The sequence below is a fragment of the Phasianus colchicus genome, chromosome 8, assembly GCF_987193195.1.
Source record: "Phasianus colchicus chromosome 8, bPhaCol1.hap1.1, whole genome shotgun sequence".
Classification (NCBI taxonomy): domain Eukaryota; kingdom Metazoa; phylum Chordata; class Aves; order Galliformes; family Phasianidae; genus Phasianus; species Phasianus colchicus.
The window spans coordinates 4,216,092-4,243,107 of NC_143443.1; the positions used below are offsets into that span (position 1 = coordinate 4,216,092).

Consider the following 27,016-nt stretch of genomic DNA (forward strand, 5'->3'; position numbering starts at 1 on the left):
GTTATGTATTTGGTTTTTCTTGTAAAACCTATCCAGTTCAGGGAGCAATTGTTCATAGAAACTTCAGCTTGTAACCTTTCTGAAGAAGCTGATCCTGACTTCTGAAGTAACCCCAGGAGACCAGAGAGCTGGAACACTGTACAGCAAGCAGGCATTAGTTGTGCATACATTTATGTTAAAAGAAACACCTTTATTTATGGAAAAACAAGAGAAGTAGTTATTCTCATATTTTTCTCGGAGCTTTCTTCCCATTTTTCTACTTTCTGCCTAGCTTTACCTTCTCGGTTTTCTTTTTTCTGTTCTCTTCTGTTTGCCTTCCTTCTAGTCTGCATAGTATTTGTTTTTTTTTCTCCTTCATTTCATCTCTGTATATTTCTGGTTATTATCACAAAGTCAGTAAGATGACTTTTTTTCTTGACTTGCAGAGTCAGCCTGTTTGGAGGCACTGCCTGTGGTGAGTGGTATCCAGAAACACTGACTCAGTGAAGTCATGGAACAATAACGAAGGTTAACTGTCCAAAGGTAATTAGAAATCTCTCTGCTGCTTTATTACCATGGAAGTCATGTTCCTGCTGAAGATGCCGAGCTTCAAGGAGACAATTCATTAGTACGACAACTTATGTATTAGTTTACTCTCAAGTAGAATACAGCAGATCACAAAAGCAGGCAGCTCTTAATACCTGCTTGAAATAAGAGTTGGAAGACTGTGATCCTGCACCTTGTGCAAAATATTAGAAACATTATCTTCTAAAGGTGGTCACATCAATCTTAAGGGATGTCTTTTTACGTCTGCAGATCCCAAACTGATGTTCATACATATGTAGCACATAGACATGCATATATATGTGCTATATATATATGAGCATCTGCATATATATATATAAGCAGGCCATGTTTCAAGACCTGCTTGAAACAGCAAATGCGGTAAAGTTTGCTGAAGTTCCTGCAAGTCAGTAAAGAAGAATCAAGCGTTTGCTTTGTTAAGAGAAGCTCAGCATATCATAAATAAAAAAAAGATAAACTATACATAATGAAAATCAAGAGAGTATACTTTAAATGCCTTTATTACGAATTTGAATTCATTTGCATTTGCAGAAGTGTTGATGCATAACTCGTTCAGCCAGTGCAACAAGGATGAGAGAACAGCCTTGTCAGAGCACCCCAGGTGGTTGAATCTGCTGGGAAACAAACATTACACTGGGAACTGAATTTAGGTTTTCCTGTGAGCTGGTACACAATATGGTTTGAACGCTTATGTCTGCTGATGCAAGTTTCCCAGGGTGCTTCAGAAAATTGATCACCATGTATTGTTTCAGATGAAAATGTTGAGAACTTATCAACATTCTCGAGCCTCTTTTTTAATTTATTGCTTCGTGTTGGAAGTTGTCAGCATCATTGGCAACTGCTTAAAATGATCATGAAGTTGCTGCACTTCTCTGGATGTGGCTAATTTTGGAACGGAAAAAGATAATCCCCAAAATATCAAATGAGAAATGTTAGCATTTGTATTGCAGTGTAAGCAACTAACTTATTGCCAGCTGTCTTTCATCCTCTGTAATAATTCTAAGATAAATGGATACATATTTTTTTTAAAGTGAGGTTCTTCAGGGTCAGGGCAGATGTGTGGAACAAGTTCAGCAGTGATTGCAGAGGCTGGTGTGACAAAGATGCATTTTCCAAGAAGAACTACCCATGGCTTCCGTACAACAATCTACACATCTCCTTTAAATTCTGGGCATGAATTGTTCTGCTTTACATAATACTAACATTCCTGGAAATCGGACCTCTGTGAAGAATCTTTGAATGAGAACCATGAATGGGAGGACATGGCATTGTTGTGGTTTAAAAAACAATATTGTGGATTTAAAGGAGGATTTCAATTCTGTTACCCCTGGCAAGTTTTCAGTTTAACACTGATGAAAGGTGCCAGTATGTTGTCCAGGGGTCTGAAACCGTGTTGGCTCCAAGGTTGCTGGAGGAGAGATGCCCTCCCACTTTCTTTCTGTAGATATTAGGACTTTGAACAGTGGTCTGTTTTTACCCACAGTATTTGTTGCTGTGAAACTGATAACTCAGCTGCTGTAGGGTGAATTATTGTAACTTTATTAAGGTGAAACCAGTCTGTAGAAGGTAGAAAGCTGGATTTTTGTTTTGTTTGATCATTTGTTCTTTGCTTTCCTTTTTCTTTTTATTTAAGTATTTTGGAATGAAATTAAATCTTCCATTTCTTGAACCACGTTTTCATCTGAAAAAAAAAAAATGCGTATTGCAAAGTTCTTAGTTTACTCATAGATTACAGGCCAAGCAGAATGGATTTTAACAAGTCAATCATTAGGATTAGATTCTTAAAATAATCAGTGCATTGAGTTTCTTCACATTGTTATTGCATTTAAATAGAACTTTTTTTAAGTTGAGAGTTTGAGTTTTCGTTGCTCAGTTATTCAAAGCCATTGGGGTGCAGCATTCCATTTTTTGTTGGCATTTCTAATCCAGTTATTGGTTAACAAAAATAGGCAGTTGTCCATTGTAATGTTCTACACTGCCAGTGTTGAAGGAAGTCACCCTCATCTTTTTTGTGCGGTGAGATGATTTGAGTGAGAACCGTTATATAGTTCAGGGACTTACTTCATTGCTTTCTAAATAGAGATTCTGGAGACTATAGATTTAGATTACAATGTGGAATGGCCATTGTGCCTTGGGGAAATACATTCTCATTAATGGACTTGCTAATGATTATCACTGAAGAGACTCTAATAGCATCAGATGTAAACGTTGTCACAGCCCTCTATCTTTATCATACAGATACGGAGATGCATCATTAATTCACAGAGACTGATTCTCAGAGCTGTGCAAATTATGCCTGGAGGAAATTAAATGTTGTGCACTATCAGTTTAATATCTCAGATTTCTATTTCCAATTAATAGGGTCTAAGAGTTGGGAAGAATTGAACCGAGGCAGTAGTATGGGTCATTCAAAAGAGGTCAGTGATACTTATGATGGCAGATATATAGTTTCTCTGCTGACTGTACTCACTTTTATTTCTATTTGGAACGTGCTGTAAGAATGTTTTTGTGTCTGACTGAAACATAAAGCAGGCACAGCATTTATCTGCTATGAACTCTGAAACTTTGAGAGAATATTAGCAAGAAGTTTTTGAGGAATTGATGAAAGGAAATGCTACAGGTTCAAATTAGGAGAAATCCTATCTCCGTCCATGTGCCCCATACTTCTACAAGTACAACTAGCAGAAAGAAAGGTCTTGTACATCTGGAAAAGTTGTAAAAATTAGGGAATTTACACCAGAGACTTAATTTGCTTTCATGCAGGACAGCAACAAGGGAGTCACCTGTGAAAACAGATGATAGAAAATTGCTGGCTAGAGCTGTGTTGCTAGCAGCCAGCATGGGGACACTGTTATGGTGACTGCCCCAGCTGGCATCAGTCAGGAGGAGAGTTAAGTGCCACAGTGATGCTGCTTATTGCTGGCAGAGTGAGTGGGCAGGAGCTAAAATGCATAAAAAGGAAATTATCCTGTGACTCCACCCGTACTGCAGTGAGCCCAAATTTGGCAGGTTCATTTTGCTCCAGTTAGGTGGTGGGTCATAGCTGCAGTCATGTTCCTGTGTTGTTTAACTACCAAGCAGGCATGACCTTGTCGGCTAATTGTCTTCTGAGAAATGATTATTCTCTTACACATTTTGAAACTTTGAGACAAAATTACTGAGAAGTATTTGATGATTGTAAAAATTTGAAGGATGGGTGTTTCAAAGCCCTGAGATATATCATTGAAGTCTCTTTGTCATGCTAGAATTTCCTTTATAGAATCACAGAATCATACAACGGCCTGGGTTGAAAAGGACCACAGTGCTCATCTGGTTCCAACCCCCTGCTATGTGCAGGGTTGCCAACCAGCAGACCAGGCTGCCCAGAGCCACATCCAGCCTGGCCTTGAATGCCTGCAGGGATGGGGCATCCACAGCCTCCTTGGGCAACCTGTTCCAGTGCCTCACCACCCTCTGGGTGAAAAACTTCCTCCTAATATCTAACCTAAACCTCCCCTGGCTCAGTTTGAAACCATTCCCCCTTGTCCTATCCACCCTCATGTATAGCCGTTCCCCCTCCTGTTTGTGTGCTCCCTTCATATTGGAAGGCTACAGTGAGGTCTCCCTGGAACCTTCTTCACTGGAGCTTTCCATGCATCAAAATTCTTTTCTGTTTTCTCAGACTGAAGCTCCTACGTAAGATTTCAGTCGGTTCTTCTAACTTCACAACAGAAATCCTGAAGAAAAGCTTTTTTTTGCTCTTTCCTCACCACACTGATGTGCACTTGAGGGTCTCAGATTGCTTTTAAGTTATCGACAAATCTACAAAAGGAAATGTCCTAGTTACTTATCTATAATGAATAGAAGCATACAAATACGTGGGATTGCTCCACTGCCACTACAAAATGCCATTTATTACAATTTTTCAGTAAGCCAGTCTGTGCTCTTTTTCTGCAGTCTTGTGTATTCCTCTATCGTTTCTGCTTTAGTGTTGTGCTTTTTCCTGAATCCCTGTGACTGAAGAATAATGGTTGCTCACTCTAAACTGTTTGGGCATTGTCTTTTGTGGGTAGCTGTCAAGCCTTGCAGACTTGTGACAATGTAGAGAATGCACTGTAAGGTCTGTCATGATTACCTGGCTTGCTGCGAAAATTTGGCAAAGAGTAGCATGAGCATTTTTTTTGTGACATGTGAACTGTACTTTCCACAAAGGTGGTTCTCTTTTTTCTCTCTCATCTGTACTGATTTGATGTGGCTTTAATGTTGCAATCTGTGAAGCATAAAACTTGCCACCTATTTATCTCCATCCCTCTGTCACACTTCCCATCCGTTTGAATTCCTCCCTCAGGAAGTCACTTTCTGTCCCCATTGCCAAGTTCTCATTTTTATAATCCCAAAGAAGCAGCTCTCTGCACACATCACTTTCTGTGTTGCTACTTCTTGTTAGCATGCTGCATCAAGTTAGCACCTCCAGATAACCTTGATAAATTAAAAATTGGCTTATCAATATTCAATCAACCTCTCTCATTTATCCAAATGTCTGACTTCCTTTCTGTCAGAGCTGAGTTTAAATGGCACTGCGAAAGGAAATGGAATTAAAATTGCATATTTGCCTTTTAAACAGAAATCAAATCAGTTTGCTTCTGATGTCACCTTAAGTGCCATGTTGTAGTGACAGTGAAATAAATAATAAGATACAGTGGCAGATGTAATGTTCCAAAAGGTTAGTTTCCATTACATTGTTGGTTTTGGAACATCAAATCAATGTTTTACTAGGATAATTTGGGAAAGGTGGGTTTGTTCCACCCAGTTCTTTTCACTGCTGTCAAGTCTTGCTGATTGTTCCATGTCACTTTGAAGTGGCCAGCTTTAAGTCTTCCTTTAACATATCAACAGCTGCATAATTTCCTAAATATGATCTCCCTTCATCTTGTTGCCTTTTCAGTTTAGAAATCCTGAAACACCCCACTGTGTTCCCACAATTGTTCTACAGCAATTTTCTGTAATTCTGTATCACTCAGTTCATCAGACCCTCTTTGAAGCCAAAATGGCTCTTGACTTGAACTAGGCTTTTTATGCCTATTGCCCATCATCCTGGTTTTGCAAATTACAATATCTGTTGCTCAGAGGAAATGACAGGATTGCTTTAATGTTGTAACAAAAATATAACAGTGCATCATGTGAAGGACTTGCTCACAGCAATTCATCTGGCCAAGGTTTTCAGAATTCGTAGTGGTTTGGGGTGCCTATGCAGTGAGGCCATAAATAGATTGGATTTTCGGTCACAGCAAAGGGGCAGCAGCATTGAGAGGCTTCCCGTGTCTGTTTGCTTTCTTTGATATTTTGGTTATCAGGGGTCCTGAAACATCCTTTGGTGTGTTCCTAAACACGTCCAAGTGTTCATTTCTCCATGGCTTTCTGTTGATGAAATTTGTTTGTATTGTTGGTCAACAAAAGGCAAAAAGGAGGCTGATCTTTTGTTACAGTACGTAGACCTCATTAGTTTTTATGTGCCACGAACCCTGAAGGCCCTAACCCATAAAACCAAAGTTGCCTGGGAGTTTATCTTGTAGATTAATTTCTTCTGGTAGCAGCTGTCCTGGAAATTGAGGAGTTCTGCAGTTCCCTGTCTCAGTGATTTCTGCACTTCTATTCTCAGTGATTTCTAATTTGGTGGTGAAGATGAATTCCATACGAGGCTCCAAAATTTTGGGGGTTTCTGGTTTACTATCCCTATTGCCAAGTTAGCAAAGCACTTAGCTGACCACTAGCTATTCAACTAAGGTTGATCTGCTGTTGTTTCTACACTAAGATAGTAAAATTCTTTCAGTCCTGCCAAAACCAACCTAAGATCAAGCTATTTCCCTTTTAATTAATTTAAACAGAACGTTTATACAAAATCATTTTTTTAGTTTAAAAACTTTGAAGTTGAATTATTGTTTTAAAAGGAAATGATAAAACAACACCCAAAGAATAGACAAATTACATACAATATTCCTGATACGATTTGGTTTTCAGCAGGAATTTCATTGTACCCCCCGCTCTAAGCTTTGCATCTTTCTGATTGAAAAATAAATAAGTAAATGATTTACACAGTCCTGATGACTTAACTGAGAAACTGATTCAAGCAGCCAAGCACATTCTGTATCCCTGGTCTCTTCCATCACCTAATCACGCAGCCTTACAACCCAACACAACATGGGAGTTGGAGATGATGAAAAGTTATTTTCATGAAAGTTCTTACAACATTTGAAAGATTATCTGGGAAATATGCAAAGGAATTAAATATATAATTCTCGAAAACCTAATATTTAAAAAAAAAAAAAAAAGCCAGTTTCTGAATTGTATAGGTTCCTGAGAATATGGATATTAGAATATTTAAGGCTATTTTTTGTTACTTTGTTCTTGCATTGGAACTTGCAAATTGGTGCTTGGTGACTCCTCAATCTGAGTTTAATTAACGTCCCATGCACTCATTGATTCTTCAGCTGTTCCTGCATTCTGCCTCCCACCTCAGGACAGTTACTTTAAAATTAAATAAGTATAAGAAGGATGTAATTAAATCCTGTCACAATTCAAAGGTTTGTTTTATTTTAAAAGCTGAGTATAATTGTTGCTAATTTTAGGGGTGCAAAAGATGATGCTTAATGGCATATAAGAACTGTGGAGAAACAAAGCAAGAGGAGATGCAGCCAAGAAACTGTTAGTCAAATATCTGTGCAAAGTGTAGCGTGATTATTTTAAGTAAATGTTCGTGTCTATTTCTTATCTGGGAACGGCAATAATTTTTTAAATGTGAGAATTGCAAAGCATATTGAATGGCCGGATGGCTGGGCCCAAAATGTTGTGGTCAGTGGAGTTAAACCCAGTTGGCTGCTGGTCATGAGCTGCATCCCACAGGGCTCAGTACTGGGGCTGCTTCTATTTAACATCTTTACTAATGATCTCGACGAGGGGATTGAGTGCACCCTCAGTAAGTTTGCAGAGGACACCAAGCTGGGAGGGAATGTTGATCTGTCTGAGGGGAGAAAGGCACTACAGAGGGACCTGGATAGACTGGATCGATGGGCCAAGGCAAACTGTATGAGTTTCAATAGGGCCAAGTGGTGGGCTCTGCATTTTGGTCACCACAATCCCAGGCAACCCTACAGGCTTGGGGAGGAGCATCTGGAAAGCTGCCTGATGGAAAGGGATCTTGGTGTACTGATGGACAGTGGGCTGAATATAAGCCAGCAGTGTGCTCAGGTGGCCAAGAAGGCCAATGGCATCCTGGCTTGGATCAGGAATGGTGTGGTGAGAAGGACTAGGGAAGTCATCCTGCCCCTGTACTCGGCATTGGTGAGGCCTCACCTCGAGCACTGCGTTCAGTTTTGGGCACCTCAGTACAGAAAGGACATGGAGGTGCTGGAGCAGGTCCAGAGAAGGGCAACGGGGCTTGTGAAGGGCTTGGAGAACATGGCCTACAAGGAGAGACTGAAGGAACTGGGGCTGTTTAGACTGGGGAACAGGAGGCTGAGGGGAGACCTTGCTGCTCTCTTCCAATACCTGAAAGGTGCTGACAGAGAGAGTGGGGTTGGTCTCATCTCACTGGTGACAGGACAAGAGGGAATGGCTTCAAGTTGTGCCAGGGTAAGTTTAGGTTGGATATCAGGAAATGCTTCTTTACAGAAAGGGTGGTTAAGCATAGGCTCCCCAGGGAGGTGGTTGAGTCACCATCCTTGGGTGTGTTTAAAATCCTTTTGGTTGTGGTGCTCAGGGACATGATGTAGCAGAGGGTTGTTAGAGGTAGGGTAGTATGGTTAGGTTGTGGTTGGACTTGATGATCTTGGAGGTCTTTTCCAACCTGAGCCGTTCTACCATTCTATGAATAACAGAGCAGGATGGAGAGACTGAAAGCAACTGCAATAAACAGCAAGCAAAGAGGGGGTGTGTCCTGGGGCATTTTGAATAACAGCAGAGAGGAAGAAAACCCAATTAACTTTAACAGAGGCTTGAAATAGCCCAACTAGAACCTACATTCAGCAGGTAGGAAGCTTTGGTAACCACAGTAAGAGGAGGCAGTCTCAGCTGGCAAGTCAGTCATCAGGCAGCAGGAATTTCACATAGCAGTGGTTGGTTTTTGTGTTGGTCCGTTAGGAACGACAAAACAAACTCTAGGGATGGCACTGGCTGGAAAGCTCTTTGAGTATGAATTTGAGCAGAAAACCTCAAGTTTCTGCACAGCTCACTGTCTTACACAGAACTAAACAGTCTGTCTGAAGAAGACTTAAGAAATCTGCACTGTCATTTTGCAGTTTTGTGTTAGCTCCGTTTCTTCTCTGATTCTTAGAGACTGCTGTGCATTGCCTACCGTAAGCATGTGCAGGACTCGCATTCATATGAACACAGTTGGCAAAGGAGGTTTTGATGTCTCCAATAGCTGCCAGGCTTGATAAGGTCATGTTAAGGAATGTATTCCATAATGAACTTACATGGGGTTTCTAGAATATCCTTTAAGTCTTCAAAGATGCTGAGCATATTGTAAATTACGAGTGTCGCTTGTCAGTTTTGAGGCCGAAATATGTTCTTGATAGAGAAATATCTGTGGTATTTGAACATCACTGGCAATACAGACTAAGAAAAAAGTAGTTAAGAACTTATGATCTCCTGTTTGTGTAATTAGTGTGTATTTATTTTAAGTACTTTTAAAAATATTCTCTTCTTTTGTCTGTAAATTTTCTTCTGTAGAGTTCTGTCAGTCTAAGTGATGATAATGGTGGTCTATTTTTCACCTTAAGCAATTCTAGGTTTTGTAAATGAATCATCATGTTTCCTTGTATAATTACCTTTTCTGTCCTATACCTCTTGCAATTGCTCTTCTTCTATCCTCATATGATCTGATCTCATTGGAGAAACAGAGAAGTCATTTACTTCAGTCTAGCAACTCGTAAGGATTCCTAGGCTTTATTTCAGCCAGACTAAAACTTACAAAAAGGTTTCATTGCAGTTCCTAAAGAGAATGGCCTGAGTGGAAGAACTATTAATTCCTCTTGTACTTCTAACTCCTACTGACATTTATGGAAGCTGATAGAATTGGTGTCCAAAAAGAGAGCTCCAAACAGAAGGATGAAATACAGCTTCTGTCTCTTTGCACAGACATAGGCACCCGCTATCAATAGGTAGATAAATGTCCTTCACCTTGAAAGGCATGTTACAGACATAAATTACATACCATTTTGTTTCTGCTTATAAGTTGCCAAACATTTGGTCATGTTTGTGCTTTACAATGAATCTTCGTTCCACTTCTGAGAAGAAGAACACATGGAGCCAACCGTTTCTGTTGGGTAACCACCTCTGAAAATGATACCAATTAATGACATTTCACTGCCTTTCACAAGGAAAGCCTGATTTAAGGTTTTATTAAGATTCTAATGCTCACGGAGGGAAAGTATTATCTAGTGGGGTAATTGGCACAGATTTCTTTTTCTATGGAATACTGGAAAACCAATACAGATTAATGTTTTGATGTTTTAATTTTTTTTTATTATTATTTTCTATTGTGACTGAATTCATATCTGAATGGTCATGCTTCTGCTTGAAAGGTACACAAGTGAAAACACTGTGTACTGAGCTTCCCATCTGAAGCTGATTGTATTAGTTTGAATGTCAGACAGCATTAGGTTGGATGTGACACTTGACTGTGAGGACACTTAGTAATGAATGTGAAGTCAAACATAACTTTGTAATAAACTAAGAAAAAGGGAAGCTTTGTTTTTAACACATTTGTCCACATCAGATTTCTTTTTATGATCACGTAGATCATAAATCATGCCTGAAATAAATGGCTTGTGGTTAACGATCTAAAAGGCAGCCACAGGCAAATATGGGTAAGTATGAAGATTTCGGGGGAATGCTCCACCAAAGTGGGATGGCAGTGGTCCCCCTGCCTTCTTTTTTGTTTCTGAGCTCTTGCAGTGCCTCTTCTCTCCAGTATCACTCAGCAGAGACCAGCCCCACTGCAGTGTGTTGTTTTTGGTGGTTAGGCAGTTCTGGGCAGGCTGGGCAGGGTGCTGACGTGCTGAGCCCCTGCATGCACCTTGGGTTCTTGAGCTCCCTGGGACATCTTGAGTCTCTCTCTCAGCAATTAGCATGCATATTTAAACACTCAATGATTTAAAGTTTTTAGATACTCATAGTTAAGTACTGAAAATCCTCTTCAGATGATTAACGTGTTTAGCTAATGCGGCCAGTCCATGCTGGCACACATTATTGGTGATTCTTATTTTAAAATCAGATATCTAATAACTGGAACTTCTTTCCAGAATGAGAAAAACATTTCATTGCCTTAATATTGTATCATACGTGTTTTTCCACTTCAGTGATAAGGGTAGCCAAAAAGCATGAAAAAAAAGTTATAATTAGTTCCAGCTATACAAGTATAAATCCGTATGCTGGTTAGACTTTAGAAAAAAAGCCATTTGGCTCAAAATTCATTAAGATGTTCCCATTAAAAATTGAGCACCCATGAATTAGTTTGACAGAGAAAAGCTGCTGGAGCATTTGCTTCACTTGGACTTGGTGTGCTTCCACCCTGCCTTTAGTGCGAGCACTGCTGCCAGTTATTTCACCCAGCCGCAGCCTTGGAGCCCCCGGTGATTTTGATAAGTAATGTGAACTTGAACTACGGCTTGTGGATCGAGTCCCACTGCATTATTACTCTGATTTTGAGCAGAGTTTGAATATGAAGTCGCATCACCTACTAGGCTGATTAGTTCAGGTCTGAAGCATTCCTTAAAATCAAGTTAGAGGCATCCGTAAAAGGATGGCAGGGTGACGTATAGAAAATACATAAGCTGATAGACCGAGTGATGAAAGATGGCAGAAAGTATCATGAAGTTGCTCCAATTTAAGCTGTTCTTCAGAAATACTTACAAAGCTGGAAATCAAATTCAGCTTGTGAGACCATTTCTATTCTGAGGTGTCTGAGAATATTGAAACAAACTGCTTCTTTTTCTTCTGCTTACACTTGACAATTGCCATAACCAGCGCAGAACCACAAAGTACAGGTGCCACTGATGCTCAAATGGATGCTGAAATGTGGATAGAATATGTAATTATAGCAGCCCTATTCTGTTGAAGCAGAGACCTCCATAGTATCATACGTTTCCAAGCCTATTTAAGAACCAGTAATGCCAAACCTAATTTACCATTAGCTTTGCTTTGAAACAGATTCTACCTTGACTTGGATGATCTGGTTAACTGAGTTATCTGCGTGTTGGACTCTGCACAATTTGAGTAGGGAGATGCATACAGTATTGCTCGTTTGTCTCCAGGAGATATTCAGTTCTTTGGCATTTTTTGCTGTTATTTTTAATTGAAGGCAAACGTAGTCAGAGTTTTAATAATAATAATAATGAAAAATGCTGTAGCATTAAAAAATAGTTATTTTTTTGAGTGGTAGTTTTTGACAAATTCTTAACCAATATTCTATGCATCTTTTGCATTGTTAATTTTTCTTGGTGTTGGCTAGTACACATTATTATTCTGCATTCTTTTCTCTAAAATTTGAATGCAGTTGAGTGAGAGCTTATGATTACTATCCTGTTCATTATTGCCCAAGCTCAGTTTGATTGAAAAGTAAGAGACAGAAAGGGTAGGCAGGCTAGGTAGGAGAGCACAAAAACGAGGTGGTATTGTGATAAATACCTTAAGATTGTTGCAGGAGCACGCAGAAATGAATTACATTACAAAGAATATTGTGTTTCCCATCTATACTGCGGGTAAGCTCCTACTTTGTTTCCCAATCTATTTATAGTTCCAAGATTATTTGAAGTCTTGATGAAATCGTTTAGTACCCATGGTTACCAAGCACACTGCGTGAACTAACACAAATCTAGTGCTGTGATATATCAGCAGTTCTGTCCTTTTCTAGCAGTAATTTTCTGGTACAAATCCTCACAGGTACAGACAGTAAAACTGAAGTTTATTTCTCATCTTTGTAGTAAGTTGTATTTAACATTATTGCTTCTGCCTGACTTTACCTTCCACAAGGTATCGTGGCACTTGGGAAACATAAATATCTTGATCTGCATTATATACCTCTGGAAACTGTCAATCTTTAGGACATACTGTTTCTGAGTAGATGAGAAACAGTTCACTTGCTGAACATTTATGGAGATCAAACAGTGGATGTGAGCACAGTGAGATGGTGGGTGGTGCATTTCAGCAGTGGTGACAACTACATGAAAGACTAGCTACGTTCTGAAGGGCCATGCATGTTTTTTATGAGTGGCAATGCAGGCCCTTGTTCATCACTGGTAAAAACACACAGCTGATGGTGGTGACTGCATTGAAAAAGTGTTTTATAACTGAGAATTTTTACTTTCGAATAGTGCTGTTATGCTTTTTGCATAGTTAGCATGGAAATAAATAGGAGGCATTACTTTTGGAGCGAGCAAAGTAACATTTACGAAGTCTGTTAGATTATCTGCTCCTACCAATTTTCTTCTAACAGTCCTTTCGTGAGTGCTACATATTAATTAAATCAGCTAGTAAAAGCCAACGTGACAGCCATATGCATGGTAATTAGCAGGTACAGCCTGATTGCCACCAGAAGTAGTGATGTTTCAGTACTAATGGGCCATTACGGTGAGCGGGTTATGGTCTCAGCGTTTCTTTTGTGTAATAATGTTGTCCCGGGCGTCAGCTTTTCCTGCTGACAACAGCTCCAAGTAGAACCGCAGCTAAAAACAGGTAATCCTCCTGATCCAAATGTGCTTGCTAATGAAAAGCTTTGGGGGGAGAGAAGAATTTGGAGTAGTGTTAATATTTTAGACATATGTTTAAATCATCTAGGGCTTGTATTTTTTTCCACTCTAATCACGCTACTTGTTTTTAAACAAAAGCTTACAGAAAATCCATTCAATTCACAGGAGAGCTCTGAAACTGTAATGCTTATGTTCCTATAAAACATTTGTTATATTATTGCAATTCATCTCCTGTTATACAGGAAACACAGCAAATGAAAACATTTCTGAAATGCCTATTGCTCATGCTTGATTTCTAGAGGGGGAAGAAGAAAAGTAAATTGCTCATGCAGAACAGAGACTCTCCTTTCATTTTCTTGTTCTCTCCTAAGCAGCGCACATAGACTGGTAAGTGCAGTGTTATTATTTATCAGTGGATTAAAAAACCAGTTTTCTTCTCACTCATGTCTTCTTCTAGGCTGCCATCAGGGACTGGGAGACTGAGGCAAGCAGAGTTGCATCCTGACGGGAGGGAGCAGCTCCTCTGCCTGCAGCCTGGTGCTGGGCCCACCCCAGTTACTTTGCATGGGCTGTGCAGAGTGGCTTTCCAACACCCACTGAGTGTGCATGGAGTTGCTAAGGGATTACTTGATTTTATTATGCTGCAACCCGCATTATACCTGGATTAAGTTGAATTTTCCTTTCTCTCTTTAGCCCGGCTGTGAGGCTTAACAGATGTGGCAGAACTGAAGCATGGAAAGTCTGTCCACGGGAGAAATGTATCAGCTATCTTGAGACGTGAGATGCCAACAGCTATGAACCTCACTCCTCATCTGATACCTGCCATGGGAAAAGCATGTGAAAGCAGACTAAAGTTTTTAAGGTAATTGTGTAAAATGACGAAGCAGAGAGCAGGCAGCTGTTCAGTAAGTGAAACACGGTGAAAATGGGCACGTCCAAATGGTGGTGACATGGTGAGCTGCATTCCTCAGCCAGCTGTGGCCTGCCCTGATATGGCGATATGCAGCCTTCTTTAAGGAGTAAATACACACCAAGCCCATAAAAGAAGCCTCACTGAGGTGTGGTGTGAGGGCTGAGAGGCAGGGATGGTAAATTTCCTCCTCCTTTTCCCTGGATGCACTGCATGGATCTTTTGTCCCATTTCAGTGCAGCTGGGCACCAGCTAACCACATCCCAGGCAGACCTAACACACTAGCACAGGCAGAAACAGCCAGAACACAATTTGAGAAAGTGCTCTTTGCTGCCTCCTGGCTAAATGTTGATTCTTCATGAAAAAAGATTCTAAATCATCCTAAGCTGAGATGCTTGCGTGTGAATTTGGGTGAATGCTTAAGATATGTAAATCCAAGGCTACGGTGACAGCATTCACAATCCAAGTCTTGGTATGCTGTTGACAATCTGATCTCAGCATCTGTTGTGCGAGATAATTGGTGTAGCTTGGCTTCACATCTAGTGTTAGGCTGAGCAGAAAGATGAAGACAGTGAGCAAATTAAGCTAAAGCCAAGAACAAGATTTCTGTTAATGTCACTGGATGTACATTTGTCCATAGTATGATCATGAAAATGTGATGTTTCTCTCCATCAATCATTTACTCTTATTCTTTCCAGACATTAGAATTTTGTCTTGTTTTGTTTCTTTGTCATTCATGAGAAAAAATATGTCATCACACAGTTCACAGTCACTGGACAATGTTCTTGTTTAATGTCACTGTCATCTGGGACATGGGAGATCGCTCCCATTGTGGACTGAGATGACTGAAAAGTCTTTTAACATTGTTTGATCTGTTTCTCCCAGAGGTAGAGTGAGTTCTTTTAACTCCACTGCTATGTATAAACATGTATTCAGAGAGCAGTAGATGAAAGAGTAAGAAAAACAACTGCTACAGAAAACGAATAGGAAGAAAAGTGGACGATGCCCACTTTGCAGATAATTTTGGATCTATGGTGATTTATAGTTTAAAATCCATGCAATGTCAGTGTAACTTGCAATTGGATAAACTGCTAATTGATGTTAAGGACCTGTTTGCTAACTTTAAAAAGAAGTACTATGAATAACAGCAGGAGCAACTTCTGATATGCGAAAGTGATCTTTTGTATTTTAATAAATTATGTTTGTTAGCTAAAATAATAAGTTTCTAGATGTTGGTTTTTTTTTAAATATATGTGACTTTCTCTTTTGTGAATCATTTCTGTCCATGTCCAGGCTCTACTCAGAAAGGCCTGTACACTCTCGAGGTAAAGAGCAATCAATACTGTGACCCTCAGAACTCTTCAAGCTATTCTTGAGGCCCTTGTGCTCAAATTCAATTTCTACAATGGTAAAATTACAAATCTAGTTGAAGTTGTTGAATCTTTTTTTTTTCCTATAGTAGTCATTCTTTGTCCCTCGCTCTTTCCACTCTCTTTTTGTTCCTCCTCTCTTCCAAAAGTGAATTAATTTTCAAGTTCTTTTCCCAGTTATACAGCGGGGAGAATGAATCCTAAGACGCTAAGGAGTTTAAACCTACTCTACGTTTTTCCTAGGCTCACTACAAAGCCCATTTACAGCAAAGGAGACTTTACATCAAGCATAACACAGGTCAGGCTGGGTACGTATGTTGTAACTGAGCAAAATTCTCATCTTCCCTCCTCCTTTCACTCTTCAGTCTCTCTACGTTTTAGACTGAACACTCTTCACTTCACTTTGTGTCCATTCTGTCTCCTCCTTCTCAGTAGAGCTGAGGTTCAAGCCAAACTTTAACAAGTAAAATTTGACTGCATAAATACATTAACTACAATCAGTGCATTTATCTCTTACTAAATCATTGAAATGGAAATCTTAGTAACACCTTTTAAAGTTGGCCCTGCATGTGGCAGGGGGGTTGGAGATTCATGATCCTTGAGGTCCCTTTCAACCCTGGCAATTCTGTGATTCTGTAAGAAAAATGGAAGTAAAATACCTAGAAGCTCACCCTTGCAGGATTAACTTTATTTTATTTTTGCCTTTTACCAGATTTTCAGTTAAAGGATTGTGTATGGAAGTGTGAGATGTTGATCTTGTCAATAAAGTCTCACAGCCTCTGTGTGCAGCAGAGCATGACTTTGGATATCATCAGCAGAGAATGTGTGCTTCTCCCAGGAGGTGATTTGCTTTCCAGCCATGAAAATGCAGTGTGGGTAGTAGAAAATGGAAACTGTGAAAAATTACCAAGAATGCAGGTGCGTTGCAATAAAACCTCAGCAAACAGATGGGATTTTTATAAATCCTGATGTTAATGACGCTGTTTGTTTCTCTTCATCTGTCAGAGCATCCTTGAGTTGCACCTTTTTAGTTCTATTATGAATTTTTAACACTTATAATTAAGATTAGATCGAATCCCCACAGTTGTAAGTAAATCCTCAAGCTCACTGTCCAAGAGAACTCCATGAAGATGCCCAAACTTCTAGGGGTTAGGATTAATATTGTTGAGGTGTTTTTGTGTGTTTACATTTATTGTTATTTATTCTTGTTTGTGTCTGCGCATGTGTACAAATGAATGGCTATAGATTAGGAATAAGAATAATTAAAAAGAAAGGAATTTTCCTATCTCATTATGTATGTGTTTTATGAAATCCCTCAGTAAAATTATCCTTGCTTTGAAAGCAATAGGATGTTTGCTTTTGATCTGAATGAAACTCAACTCCTTTAATGTCTGGCTTTTGCCGTGATCTGGCATGATTTGATGGTCAGGCTTGGTGACCTAGAAGGTCTTTTCCAACCTGAATCCTGTGTTTCTATAATTGCATGCTAGAGCTTTGAAAATCAAAGAACAATGCTGTTGTTATTTTTTTAATTAAAATTTATTACAGAGATAGCTGATCAGGAATATTACCCTGTGTGCTTCTCTTACAAGGGTGGTAGATGTATCTCCAGTTGTGGATGCACTGCAGATTTGTGTTTCACTTTTCAGTGCTCTCTGTGAATAGTGGTTTCATTTTTCTTTTCTCTGGGGGGTTCAATGTGTACTTTATTTCACAATCATGATCCCTACCTCTTCGTGGTAGAAGACATCGTATTTCTATCATTCATGTAAGACTTGTGTTGGTGGTAACATTTTTTAGCATGCTCCTGAGACCATGTCCTGGAGTTACAGGTTTTAAGTGAGTTGAAGAACTTATATTATTTTTCTTGTGTTATCGTTTTGTCAGCAGGTTAATCAACCCTTCTCATTGTTGTCCATATCACTGCAGTCATTTATTTAAAACATTTGGTGGTCATTCTGCTTGCTGTTAGCACAAAACCGAAGAAATTGCGTTGTGGAATAAGTAGGGATTCAGAAACATTTCATCTTCCTTTTGTGATAGTTTCCTCAGTCTGTTTAATTTTGTAATTCACATCTTATCACTCGTGCAGGAGATTAGTTGCTATTCTAACAGTATTGTGCTGCGCTGTCTCGTTATCACAACTCTTTGTGCTGTCAGATGCTAATCTTCCTGAAAGCTTCCCACAATCTGAGACATTAACTGCATGCTTTATGTTCCAGTTATCTTTACATTAACTAAACTCTGTGTATTGTTACAGATCTAGTAGATATTTGCCTGGCATCCCTTGTGCCTGCAGAGAAGTACAACAAAGGGGAAGAAGGTATGTCAGTGAGAATGACTGTGGGTTTCTTCTTAAATCAAGATTTTAGTAATTTGTCATTAGCTGTCTCAGCACATGCAAAACTTTTTTCTAGAAGAAAGTCTCATTGAAGAGGACTTCCTCTCTTTGTTGCAGTCTCAGTTCTTGTTCATCATGTGCTGTGTCTTCTATATTACACCATCTAGATGTTTGACAGCAGAAGGGATTTTATTTTAATGTTTTATTTTTGTCATAAAGCAGTCTTTAGTGGATATTGTCTAGCCAGTACAGGGAGCAATGTTTCTTCTGTTACTGTGTGCACTAGATAATTTCATATCAAGTACCTCAGAATTACCAAGGAAAGAAGCCTAGACTGATGTTAAGGGACAGGCTGTCCATCAGCCCTGCCTGCTCAGGGCTGTCTTCATAGCTGAAGACTGAGCTATAGTGACCCGAGCTGAGGCAGATCATTGCAGCACTTGGTATAAGCCCAACCTTTGTGAATCCTAGGCTTCAGTTGCTAATTTCTGTCACTCTAATCTCCTGGCAAATGATGAAGAAGAAGCAAACCTGATATTTATCTCTTAGTCGACAGATCTCCTCCTACATATTGGGGAATTTCACTATATGCTGGATCAATATCATTCTAATTTTACCATACAAATTTCCTTTTATTTGACTTATCATATGGTCCTACAAGGGGAAGCCTGAAATAAATATCCTCTGATTTACATCGTAGCTCAATTTAAAATTCTATTGCAGCTCTTCACATTCTACTCCCCACTCAGGTGAATCAGTATTTTCTTCTGAAATGAAATTGAAAGTCATTCTGATATAGAATCTGGGATACAGTTTATAGGAGACAAAGGCTAAGTACTTCACACACTTGTGTACACATAGATATGTGTATGTATGTATGCATACTTATCTACTTTATATATAAAAATTCATTTGGAAATTGGTTTTCCTCTTCCACGGAATTATTTTTCTCTGTATTTATCTTTGGTTTCTTGGAGTTTTACTACGTAGATTTTGAGTACTTTATACAGTTTTCATTTCAGGGCCTGTATGTCTTGCAGTAGGCAGCTCGTTTCACACAGGATTGGATCTTCTTTTCTTCTGCAGAACAATTCTATGTTGCTGATTTTGTAAAAAGGCAGTCATCTCCAGATGCTGCCAATGCAGAATTACAACTTCACACCTGAAATAAACAATAGAAGAGACTGACAGAAGGAATTCAGGTGTTTTCATACGTGTACAAATACTTTAAATGGAAGGAAAAAAAAGAGAACTATCCAATGTTTTTTCCTGTAGGTGTTCTTTTCTTCTTGGAGGTTGTAGCAGTACAGGCTTCCACTTTAATTATGGTTAGGTATAATATAATCTGGAATGAGTCTAAAAGCATCCCAGACACACAGGCTGTCCAGAGGAAGCCAAGCAAGTGTCAAACTGAAGGTTCTTTTTTAAGAAATAAGGAGATTATATACAGTTATAGAAGCCCACTGTGCAATTCCTTAACCTTCACAGTCGCAGACTATGACTGAAATTCTCATATCTGATCGTATTTGATGAAGCATTTAGCATTTTGAATCACAGTGGACTAATGCAGTTCGGAATGACACCTGAATATTTTAAATGGGTTAGATGCATCTGATGATTTCTTGTCTCAACGTGCTATACTTTTTTATTTCTAGAAAATCTAAGGCAGTTTAAAAGTATAATATTGCAAAAAAAAAGTTGCTGTAGCAGTTTTTTGTTGTTTTTTTTTTTTTTAATATAAAGTGCTTTCCCTGGGGGCTTTGGCTTCTCTTTCCTGATCGTAAAGTACGGATTAGCTCTTTTGAAGCAGTAGTGCAGTCCTATTGTGGTGGGCACTGAAAAGCATAAAATCACAGGCAATCACTTTGCCATTGTATTTGGAGATTAAAAGACAGAGCCTAACAAATGGAGCGTATCTTGAGCCAGAAGATGAGGTAACATCAGATAATACAGCATGTCTAGCACAGCTTAACTGTGAGTAAATTCTTAGCCAGTCGTCCCTTTGCCAACCTGTTTGCCAAGGCAAGGCCTTGATTTGCCTTGCAGGTGTCACTGGTTTTTGTTTGTTTCCCTGCGTTTTTATCTTGTTTGTAATATAGAATTTTAATTTAGGTTTCGTTTCAGTCTTCCAGGAATGCATGAGGAGCATGCTGTTCTTCATCAAGCTCAACCTGAACACGTACTTCTGTATTTATTCTCTTCGCTCTCCTCCTGACACCTGAATGACTGGATCCTGGCAGCACGTATTTTTAGCGGTTTATCCATTATTTTTTTTTAATGTAGAAAACAGTGTACAAGGATTTATACGAAGGCCTTGAGATGACTCAACTATTGGCTTGCATCTCCACAGCAGAAGGCTGTGGTTTCCATTTCTACCTCATGTACTAGGCACATACCCAACGCTTGGCACTGTATTTCAGTGACAGGGGGTGTTGCATCGTGGGAGATGTCATCCCAAAGATGACATGATGAACTCATCTCTATTGTTTCTCCATCTGGAAATGAAAACTCCAAGGAATACTTCAAAAAGAGCAGGAGTTTACTTTAGGGCCCCACCGATCGTTCCTACAATTGTTCCCATGACATTGTGTGTGTGAGACGTTGTTTAGTACATGACAACTATGTTTCTGCCTGAAGAGTTTTTGCAGCATCACTGCCTACACCATTTCCATCAGCGTACTGCATCTGTTGTGCCACTTGTAAAACACTGAGATTGCTATTTACCGAGCAGGATTTTTTCTTCTGTGCTAGTGACAGCAATTGTAAGAAGTCAGGTTTTACTGTTGCTTCCTCTCCCTACCTCTGGAGAAGGAAGTTCTTCCAGCTGTTGCAGCTGCTGCAGGGGAGGCACTTGGAAAAGTCAGTGTGTGGCACATTTCATGCATCTGACAAAGGAAGTGTTGTAGCTGATTGCATATTTTTCACTGATGGAGAGACAGAAAATCTGTAATTGTGGTGCACAATAGAGGCTGTCACAAAGGGGCAATTTTGACAGGTTATAAATGTCTCTAGTGATGGAGCCAGGGAAAATGGAGGATTTTAGTTCATTATTATATTTTGCTTTTAATCTGTACATGAAATAGTAATATTAATAGTAATCCTTTATCTTCTTGAAATCTACATAGTGCAGATTATCCACGCCTGTCCTTCTAGCTTACCCCTGTCATTTCATTACTTCTCTGCAATCTTATAACAGCTTTTTGCTCTTGTGTTCTCTCCTTCCCCAAGAACTTATCTTCAGAAGGACGAAGAAAGGAGAAATGCTCCAAATCCTTTCCCTTCTGTGTGCTCCTTTTTCCTTTGGTTTGAGAAACATAGAACATGCTTGATGCTATCTGTATATGATTGCAGATTGTGGGCATCAGTCCTATGTTTTCACTCTCTTCAGCATCTTCCTCATCTGTTGTAATGAATCTGCATGGATCTTATCACAGACCATTAGTAGGCTCATTCTCAATCAGTTAACTGACTATATTTTAGATGGATTTGGAGTTAGATGCCTACAAAGAAAATGCCACGTTGTTCAATACTCTTTAGTTTAGCCACTTGTTATTATACAGTAACACATTTAGTGCAGTAGGTTTTCATGCATTGAGGCAGGTTACTCCTCTTGATCCTGTAATTCTCATAAGTTCATTTCAATATGTCCTTTTCCCAATTGTTTTCTGCTATCTGAATGCCATTAGGAGACTGTATTGCAGGTTTTTCTGTAGGTGGTTGTAGGATACACAAAAAAAAAAAAAAAAAAAAACAGCCATGTTTAGAAATATAAGAAGATAACCAGAAATGCTAACTTGTCCTTTGGGTCACCACTGCTGAAATGTACTGCCCACCCCCTCACTATGCTCACATCCACTGGTTGGTCTCCATCAACGTTCAGCCAATTCTTAAAGATTTTGGTGAGAAGTAAAAGATTAGGTATTGACATGTTATTTTCTGTTGTGTGGACAGACATCTCCTCTACAGGTAATATAACTTTTCAGTCATTCCATATTTGTCCCTGCAATTCTCCTGACACAAAACTCAGTTGAAAACCCTAAATTAATTTGTCTTACTGTATGTAGAAAAGAGAGCATACATCTGCGAGAGAGTCTCATGCATGAGCAGAGCTGCATATAAAATAGGCTGTTGTTAGGGAATTGAAATCATCTTCCTCTTTAAGAAAAAATTGGCAGCTAGATGTTCTGCCAAACTTTTAGTGGGCTAAAACTCAAAGATCTCTACAGAGAACTGGAAAGAAGCCACTTTGGATCATAATTTTTACCAACAGGGACTAAAAGGAACGATCAAAACAAATTTGAAGTTTTAATAAACAAACAAGTTTCCATCTTCACTACTTACATGACTGCTTCTCTCTGTTATGCTATGCAGGTATCGCTAGGTTGCAGATAGCAGATGGGGTTCTTGTTCTTGATTAGACTTCAATATCACTTCATATATATTTTAAAATGTATAAAAAACCTCATGAATTAGAATGAGTTGTTATGGTCTGCAGCTACAACCGCAGTAACAGCTACACAGCTTATAGAAAATGGCCAATGCCAGGTGTTAACTCATGAATATTGATACACATCAGTCATCATGGAAGCAAAATCCAATTTGGACCTGAACTTACTCCCAGTACAATGGATAAAAAGCACCCGGTACTCAAAATGATCCTCTAGGGGACATCTTGGGAAAAAAATATTCTTCCCCCTCCCATCCCCATGTGTTTCTTTCCCCAAAAATGGGATTGGGAACAGGGATCGCAATATAAAAATGTGATACAGTATTTCTTGATTAATTGATAGAGTTCATAATGAATTGGAATATTTTTTTTTTCTCTGAAAAAATAAATGTGAACAAACGCTTTTTTACACACATTTTTTTCAGTTGTGTCATGATGATGGAACTCAAACACTGAATATTTATGCATTCTAAATTTCATGAGCTAAGTTAATTTTGAAGATGTCTGTGGAAGAAAAGTCTGTGCATAATTTTATTGTGTTTTATTTAAGTCAGTAAAGATTTTCTTCTAGTTTTATATAACTGGATATAACTGGAAGACAGCAGAAAGCATTTTTATCACTTAAAAAAAAAAAAAAAAGCACTCATTTGAGCTTGGAAAGCTTCAATTCCAAAATAAGATTTTTTTTCTGAGTTCTGGAGAAGACAAGACAAAAAAAAAAATAAAGTATGGAATTGAAATGGAACAAACATTTAATGCATGTTAAGATACGAGCTGCAGGCCAACCTGGCAGTTTGTACTGATCAGGAAAGCAGAACTGAAATCAGACTTCATCTGGAACTTACATTTTCATCTTGCCTTACTTCTAAATTTTCCTCCTGAAAGCAGAACCCCATAAACTAAAGATTTAGCAAAAGGGTTGGGAGAGAATATTTGTGGCAGTAAAAATGCACAAAGCCACGTAAAAGTGAATGAGATGCATCTTATATCCATTTGAAATTTAAATAAATGCAATTAACGAAACAGTTACAGAAAGACCCAGATCTGTTCTATTTCCTAGTGACCATGGGTGGAAGTCCTACAGTACTGGTGTGCTGCTCCTTTTCCCAGAGATCTGCCATTTTTCTGCACTGGCAGGTAAGGTATTAAAGACCTGATGGTTATAGTGATTTCAAAGGAGAATAAGGCAAACATGAGTGATGCAGACAGCTGGCCCTGCTGCAGCTAGTTGAAAAATGTCTGCTTGACATGCTGCAGTTACTATAAGCCACTGTACGAGAGCTGAGCTTGGCAGCGTACCCAGCATAAATGATTCCGAAGGATGCAGTTCTATGTTTTGCTGATATATTTGTAGATTAGTTATCCCTTTTTTCAGCTCCTGAGTTTTCTTGAATTTTGTCTCGACATCTGCTATTCCTAGACCACCAGTGGTTGTACTGGGCCAGAAGAACTCTGACAGTGATCGTGTTCTTTTGCATGGTCCTAGTACAGGCTGTGAACCTGCACACCTCTCCAGACAGCCTGCCACAGACTGCAGTGTTGTGTACATCATTTCCAGACAGGCTGAGAGATCCCCTGTGTGTGCCAAGCGTTGCACTGGGAGACTGGCATTCTGAGCAGTATTACTAAGATTTTTGTGGAAAAAGAACTACCTTGGGACTTATTTGTGATGTGCAGCAGAGCCAAGAAAATATCGTTGAAGCTCAGTTTTAAAGGAAGTGGAAGAGGGCATAAGTGAGAAATGCAGACAAACTGGCATCAATTGCACATCTAAGGTTTGCATCAGTAACAAGTGGCAGTGAGCAGTTAGATGGCTGTTTGCAACCCGAGCTCATGATGGATCCTCATTTGGCTTTGGTTATCAAAGCAGAAGCACACAGTGGCAAAAGCCACGGCTGTCTTTGCATCACGAGGGAGCATTTTTTATATTTGCTCTGTAGGTGGAACAGCTAACAGAAGTCTGCAGTATCTAGAGAAACAGCTCAGAACATATTTTCTAAGGAATTGCCTCTACAAAGCTCAGTCCATTTTCTATGGACTCAAACAGCAATTAAGACAGATGCAAAGAAATTAAAAACATGTATCTGTACTTACATAGAAAAAGGATGAGGACTTAGATGTAACAAGCTAATACTCAGCTAGACGTGCTATGTAATGTTTAGAATTCATGCAGAAGTATTTCTCAGAGAGGAAAGATGCTAACTCATTCTGATTAATTTTCAACTGTTAACTTAAATCTTCTAATTAATTTTCAACTGAACATGATGGAATAAAGAAAATATCAAGGGGAGAAAGGGGTAGGAGTCATCAGATACTAGCCATAAGGAATATTTTTTCCACTTCACCAAAACTGAGATGCTGGAGACTGGTATGCTCCATAGCCCTAGATCAGGTGGATATACATGGGGAAAAGAGCCATGCCCTGTCCCCAGCAGCGTGTTCCAGCTCTGAAGTGAGATGTCCTTGCCTGCAATAACAACTTTATGCCAGCAGTATAACTGCACTTGAGGAAACATTGCTTTAAGCAAGACATTACCATGGGTGTTGCACTTACTGGTGAGGTTGGAGGGCCCTGTGTGCTTTGGGAGCTGCGAAGTCAAGGTACAGACAGGCTGATCCCAGCTCCTTTCAAGCCCAAGCAGAGCTCTACTGTGTCCAATGGTGACTGCAAGCCAAGATGCCAGGAGGCTGTGGGCACACAGCAGCTCCTCATAAACCCTCATAAATTGGCACCTTAGAAATTCACATGAACGTAACGTGTTCTTGTCTGCAGTTCTGCTCCTCTAGTGGAAGCTCTGAGATAAACTGTTTCAAAGGGAGAGTGCGAGATGTACTTAATTCTTATATTTAGTATTAAATGTATTTAATATTAAAGAAAAGTATGGAAAAGGAACACCAGAAAAGCATTACAATCTGCAGAAAATGCAAGATGGTGGAGTGGAAGAATTGTGGATATACATGGACAGTATCCCAGAACGGAGATGGAAGAAACAGCAGAGTATGCAGGCAAGTAAATTAAAAACATGCTAGAAAAATTTTGGCGATCTGACTTGACTGTCAGCAACTGCTCTTCAGGTTAGTTGTTAAGTAGAAATTACAAATTTTCCTTATTTTTCAGCTGTTTATCTAGTTTATGTCTCAGCACATTTGACTTCAGGTACTAGTGATAAAAAAAAAAAGAGGAATATCAACATAATAGCTTCCATTTTCTTTTGAAATGTAATTTCCTCCCTATTTTCTCAGTGACCTGGAGCTACTCCTTTAAACACGCTTGGCTTCAAAATGTAAAACAATTTATTTTTCTGTCGAGATAGTGAGGGATTTAGATATGAAGTAATGCATCCTTATGCTTTGCAGCTAATACCAATTTCCTGCTTTCTCCTGATATTTTGATATCTCTGCTTACCGTGGTCATCTCTGGACGCGAGTTACAAAACACCGAAGCAACATAAAGACAAATTTTAACAGAGCAATAGCACGTTAGATAGAGCAAGTCACAAAAACAATGCCAGCCTCTGAGAAGTCTCTATTTACAGAGCATCCCTATGGTCCTTTCTGAAACGATTAACAGATTCTAGGGCAACAGATACAGTTCCTTCCAACCGATACCAGCCGCTCTCTCAGTTCTGCAGCCATACTACTTTTATCTGCCTATGTGATACTAAATGTGCATGCACACTTAGTTTACTGAACACAGCAAAGGAGAAATAGGTTCCAATGATTTTTAAGTAATGGTCAGTAGGAAGGAGAAAATGAAGTGCTTTTGAATGGGTGCAATATTGTATTATTATTCCATTGTTATTTGAATATTTTTAGTTGTTACTTGGCCTTGGAAATTATACAATATATATATATATATGTTTCAAAGATGGCTAAGAGGACACGTCAGAAAATACATCCATAGGTCTTTGCAGGGTTTGTTAGTATACATATATTGGCTGTTTTATATACAAAGGCATTCAGATGTATTTTCCTTCACTTTTATCAGTGTATCAGTTTTCCAGTTAATGTATTGTTTCAATTAAGTATAACGCAGTAAGAAGTAGAAGGTGACTTTGTTGTCTAAGTGACTGGAATGATGGCTAAAATCCGGCAGCTGCACCATTTCTTTCTAAACCAATCCCAAATTCAATTAAAATTCTATTTTGGGGGCACAAGTAATAATCTGTGATAATTGCATTACAGTAATTTAAACTACACAGTTTTTAATCTCATGTAATTTAAATGCATCCGAGGAAGACAGCTTGAGCTACAATTTTTGTTTCCTAATATTGGAAGTAATGTATGTAAATGGAAACTAAATTATAATACTTTGCTTCACATTACTTTTATGGCTATGTAATGCTCTCAGATTGCTATTCCTCGAACTATACTAAGAATTTACAAAATTGCCATTTAACATGATTAGCACTGTTATTTGTTTGAGTCCTCATAATTCTAGAAACATTTAGGTTTTTATTTTGTCTATCAATTAAAAGAAGAAGAATAAATATTAGGGAAACCAGTGCATTTGCAATGAGATCTTGCTCAGGAAGCAGGGAGAATGATATGTTCTCAGTTCACAGACTCCATATTCTCAATAGGCATCACACTGCAAATCAAGGCTAGGACAAGACAGCAGAAAGAAATAATTGTATAAAAACTCAACATGTTATTTCT

General features: G+C 39.0%; 1 protein-coding gene across 2 annotated transcripts in view; it reads left to right on the forward strand.

Moving 5' to 3' along the window:
• The window catches only part of LOC116234733 (uncharacterized), a 180,417-nt gene extending 154,252 nt beyond the window's left edge, over nt 1-26,165 (forward strand). Inside the window, exons 2-9 of one of the 2 annotated variants that reach the window (XM_090144751.1) lie at nt 426-522; nt 13,532-13,676; nt 13,983-14,151; nt 15,813-15,877; nt 16,282-16,487; nt 17,830-17,892; nt 20,035-23,494; nt 25,277-26,165. In XM_090144751.1, coding sequence (XP_090000877.1) covers nt 14,072-14,151; nt 15,813-15,877; nt 16,282-16,487; nt 17,830-17,835 — 357 coding nt within the window. In that variant the 5' untranslated portion in view covers nt 426-522; nt 13,532-13,676; nt 13,983-14,071 and the 3' untranslated portion in view covers nt 17,836-17,892; nt 20,035-23,494; nt 25,277-26,165. Of the gene's footprint in view, nt 1-425; nt 523-13,531; nt 13,677-13,982; nt 14,152-15,812; nt 15,878-16,281; nt 16,488-17,829; nt 17,893-20,034; nt 24,295-25,276 lie in introns of those variants that run through there. The other variant, XM_090144749.1, reaches the window with a different exon arrangement.
• Nucleotides 26,166-27,016: the final 851 nt, after the last annotated feature.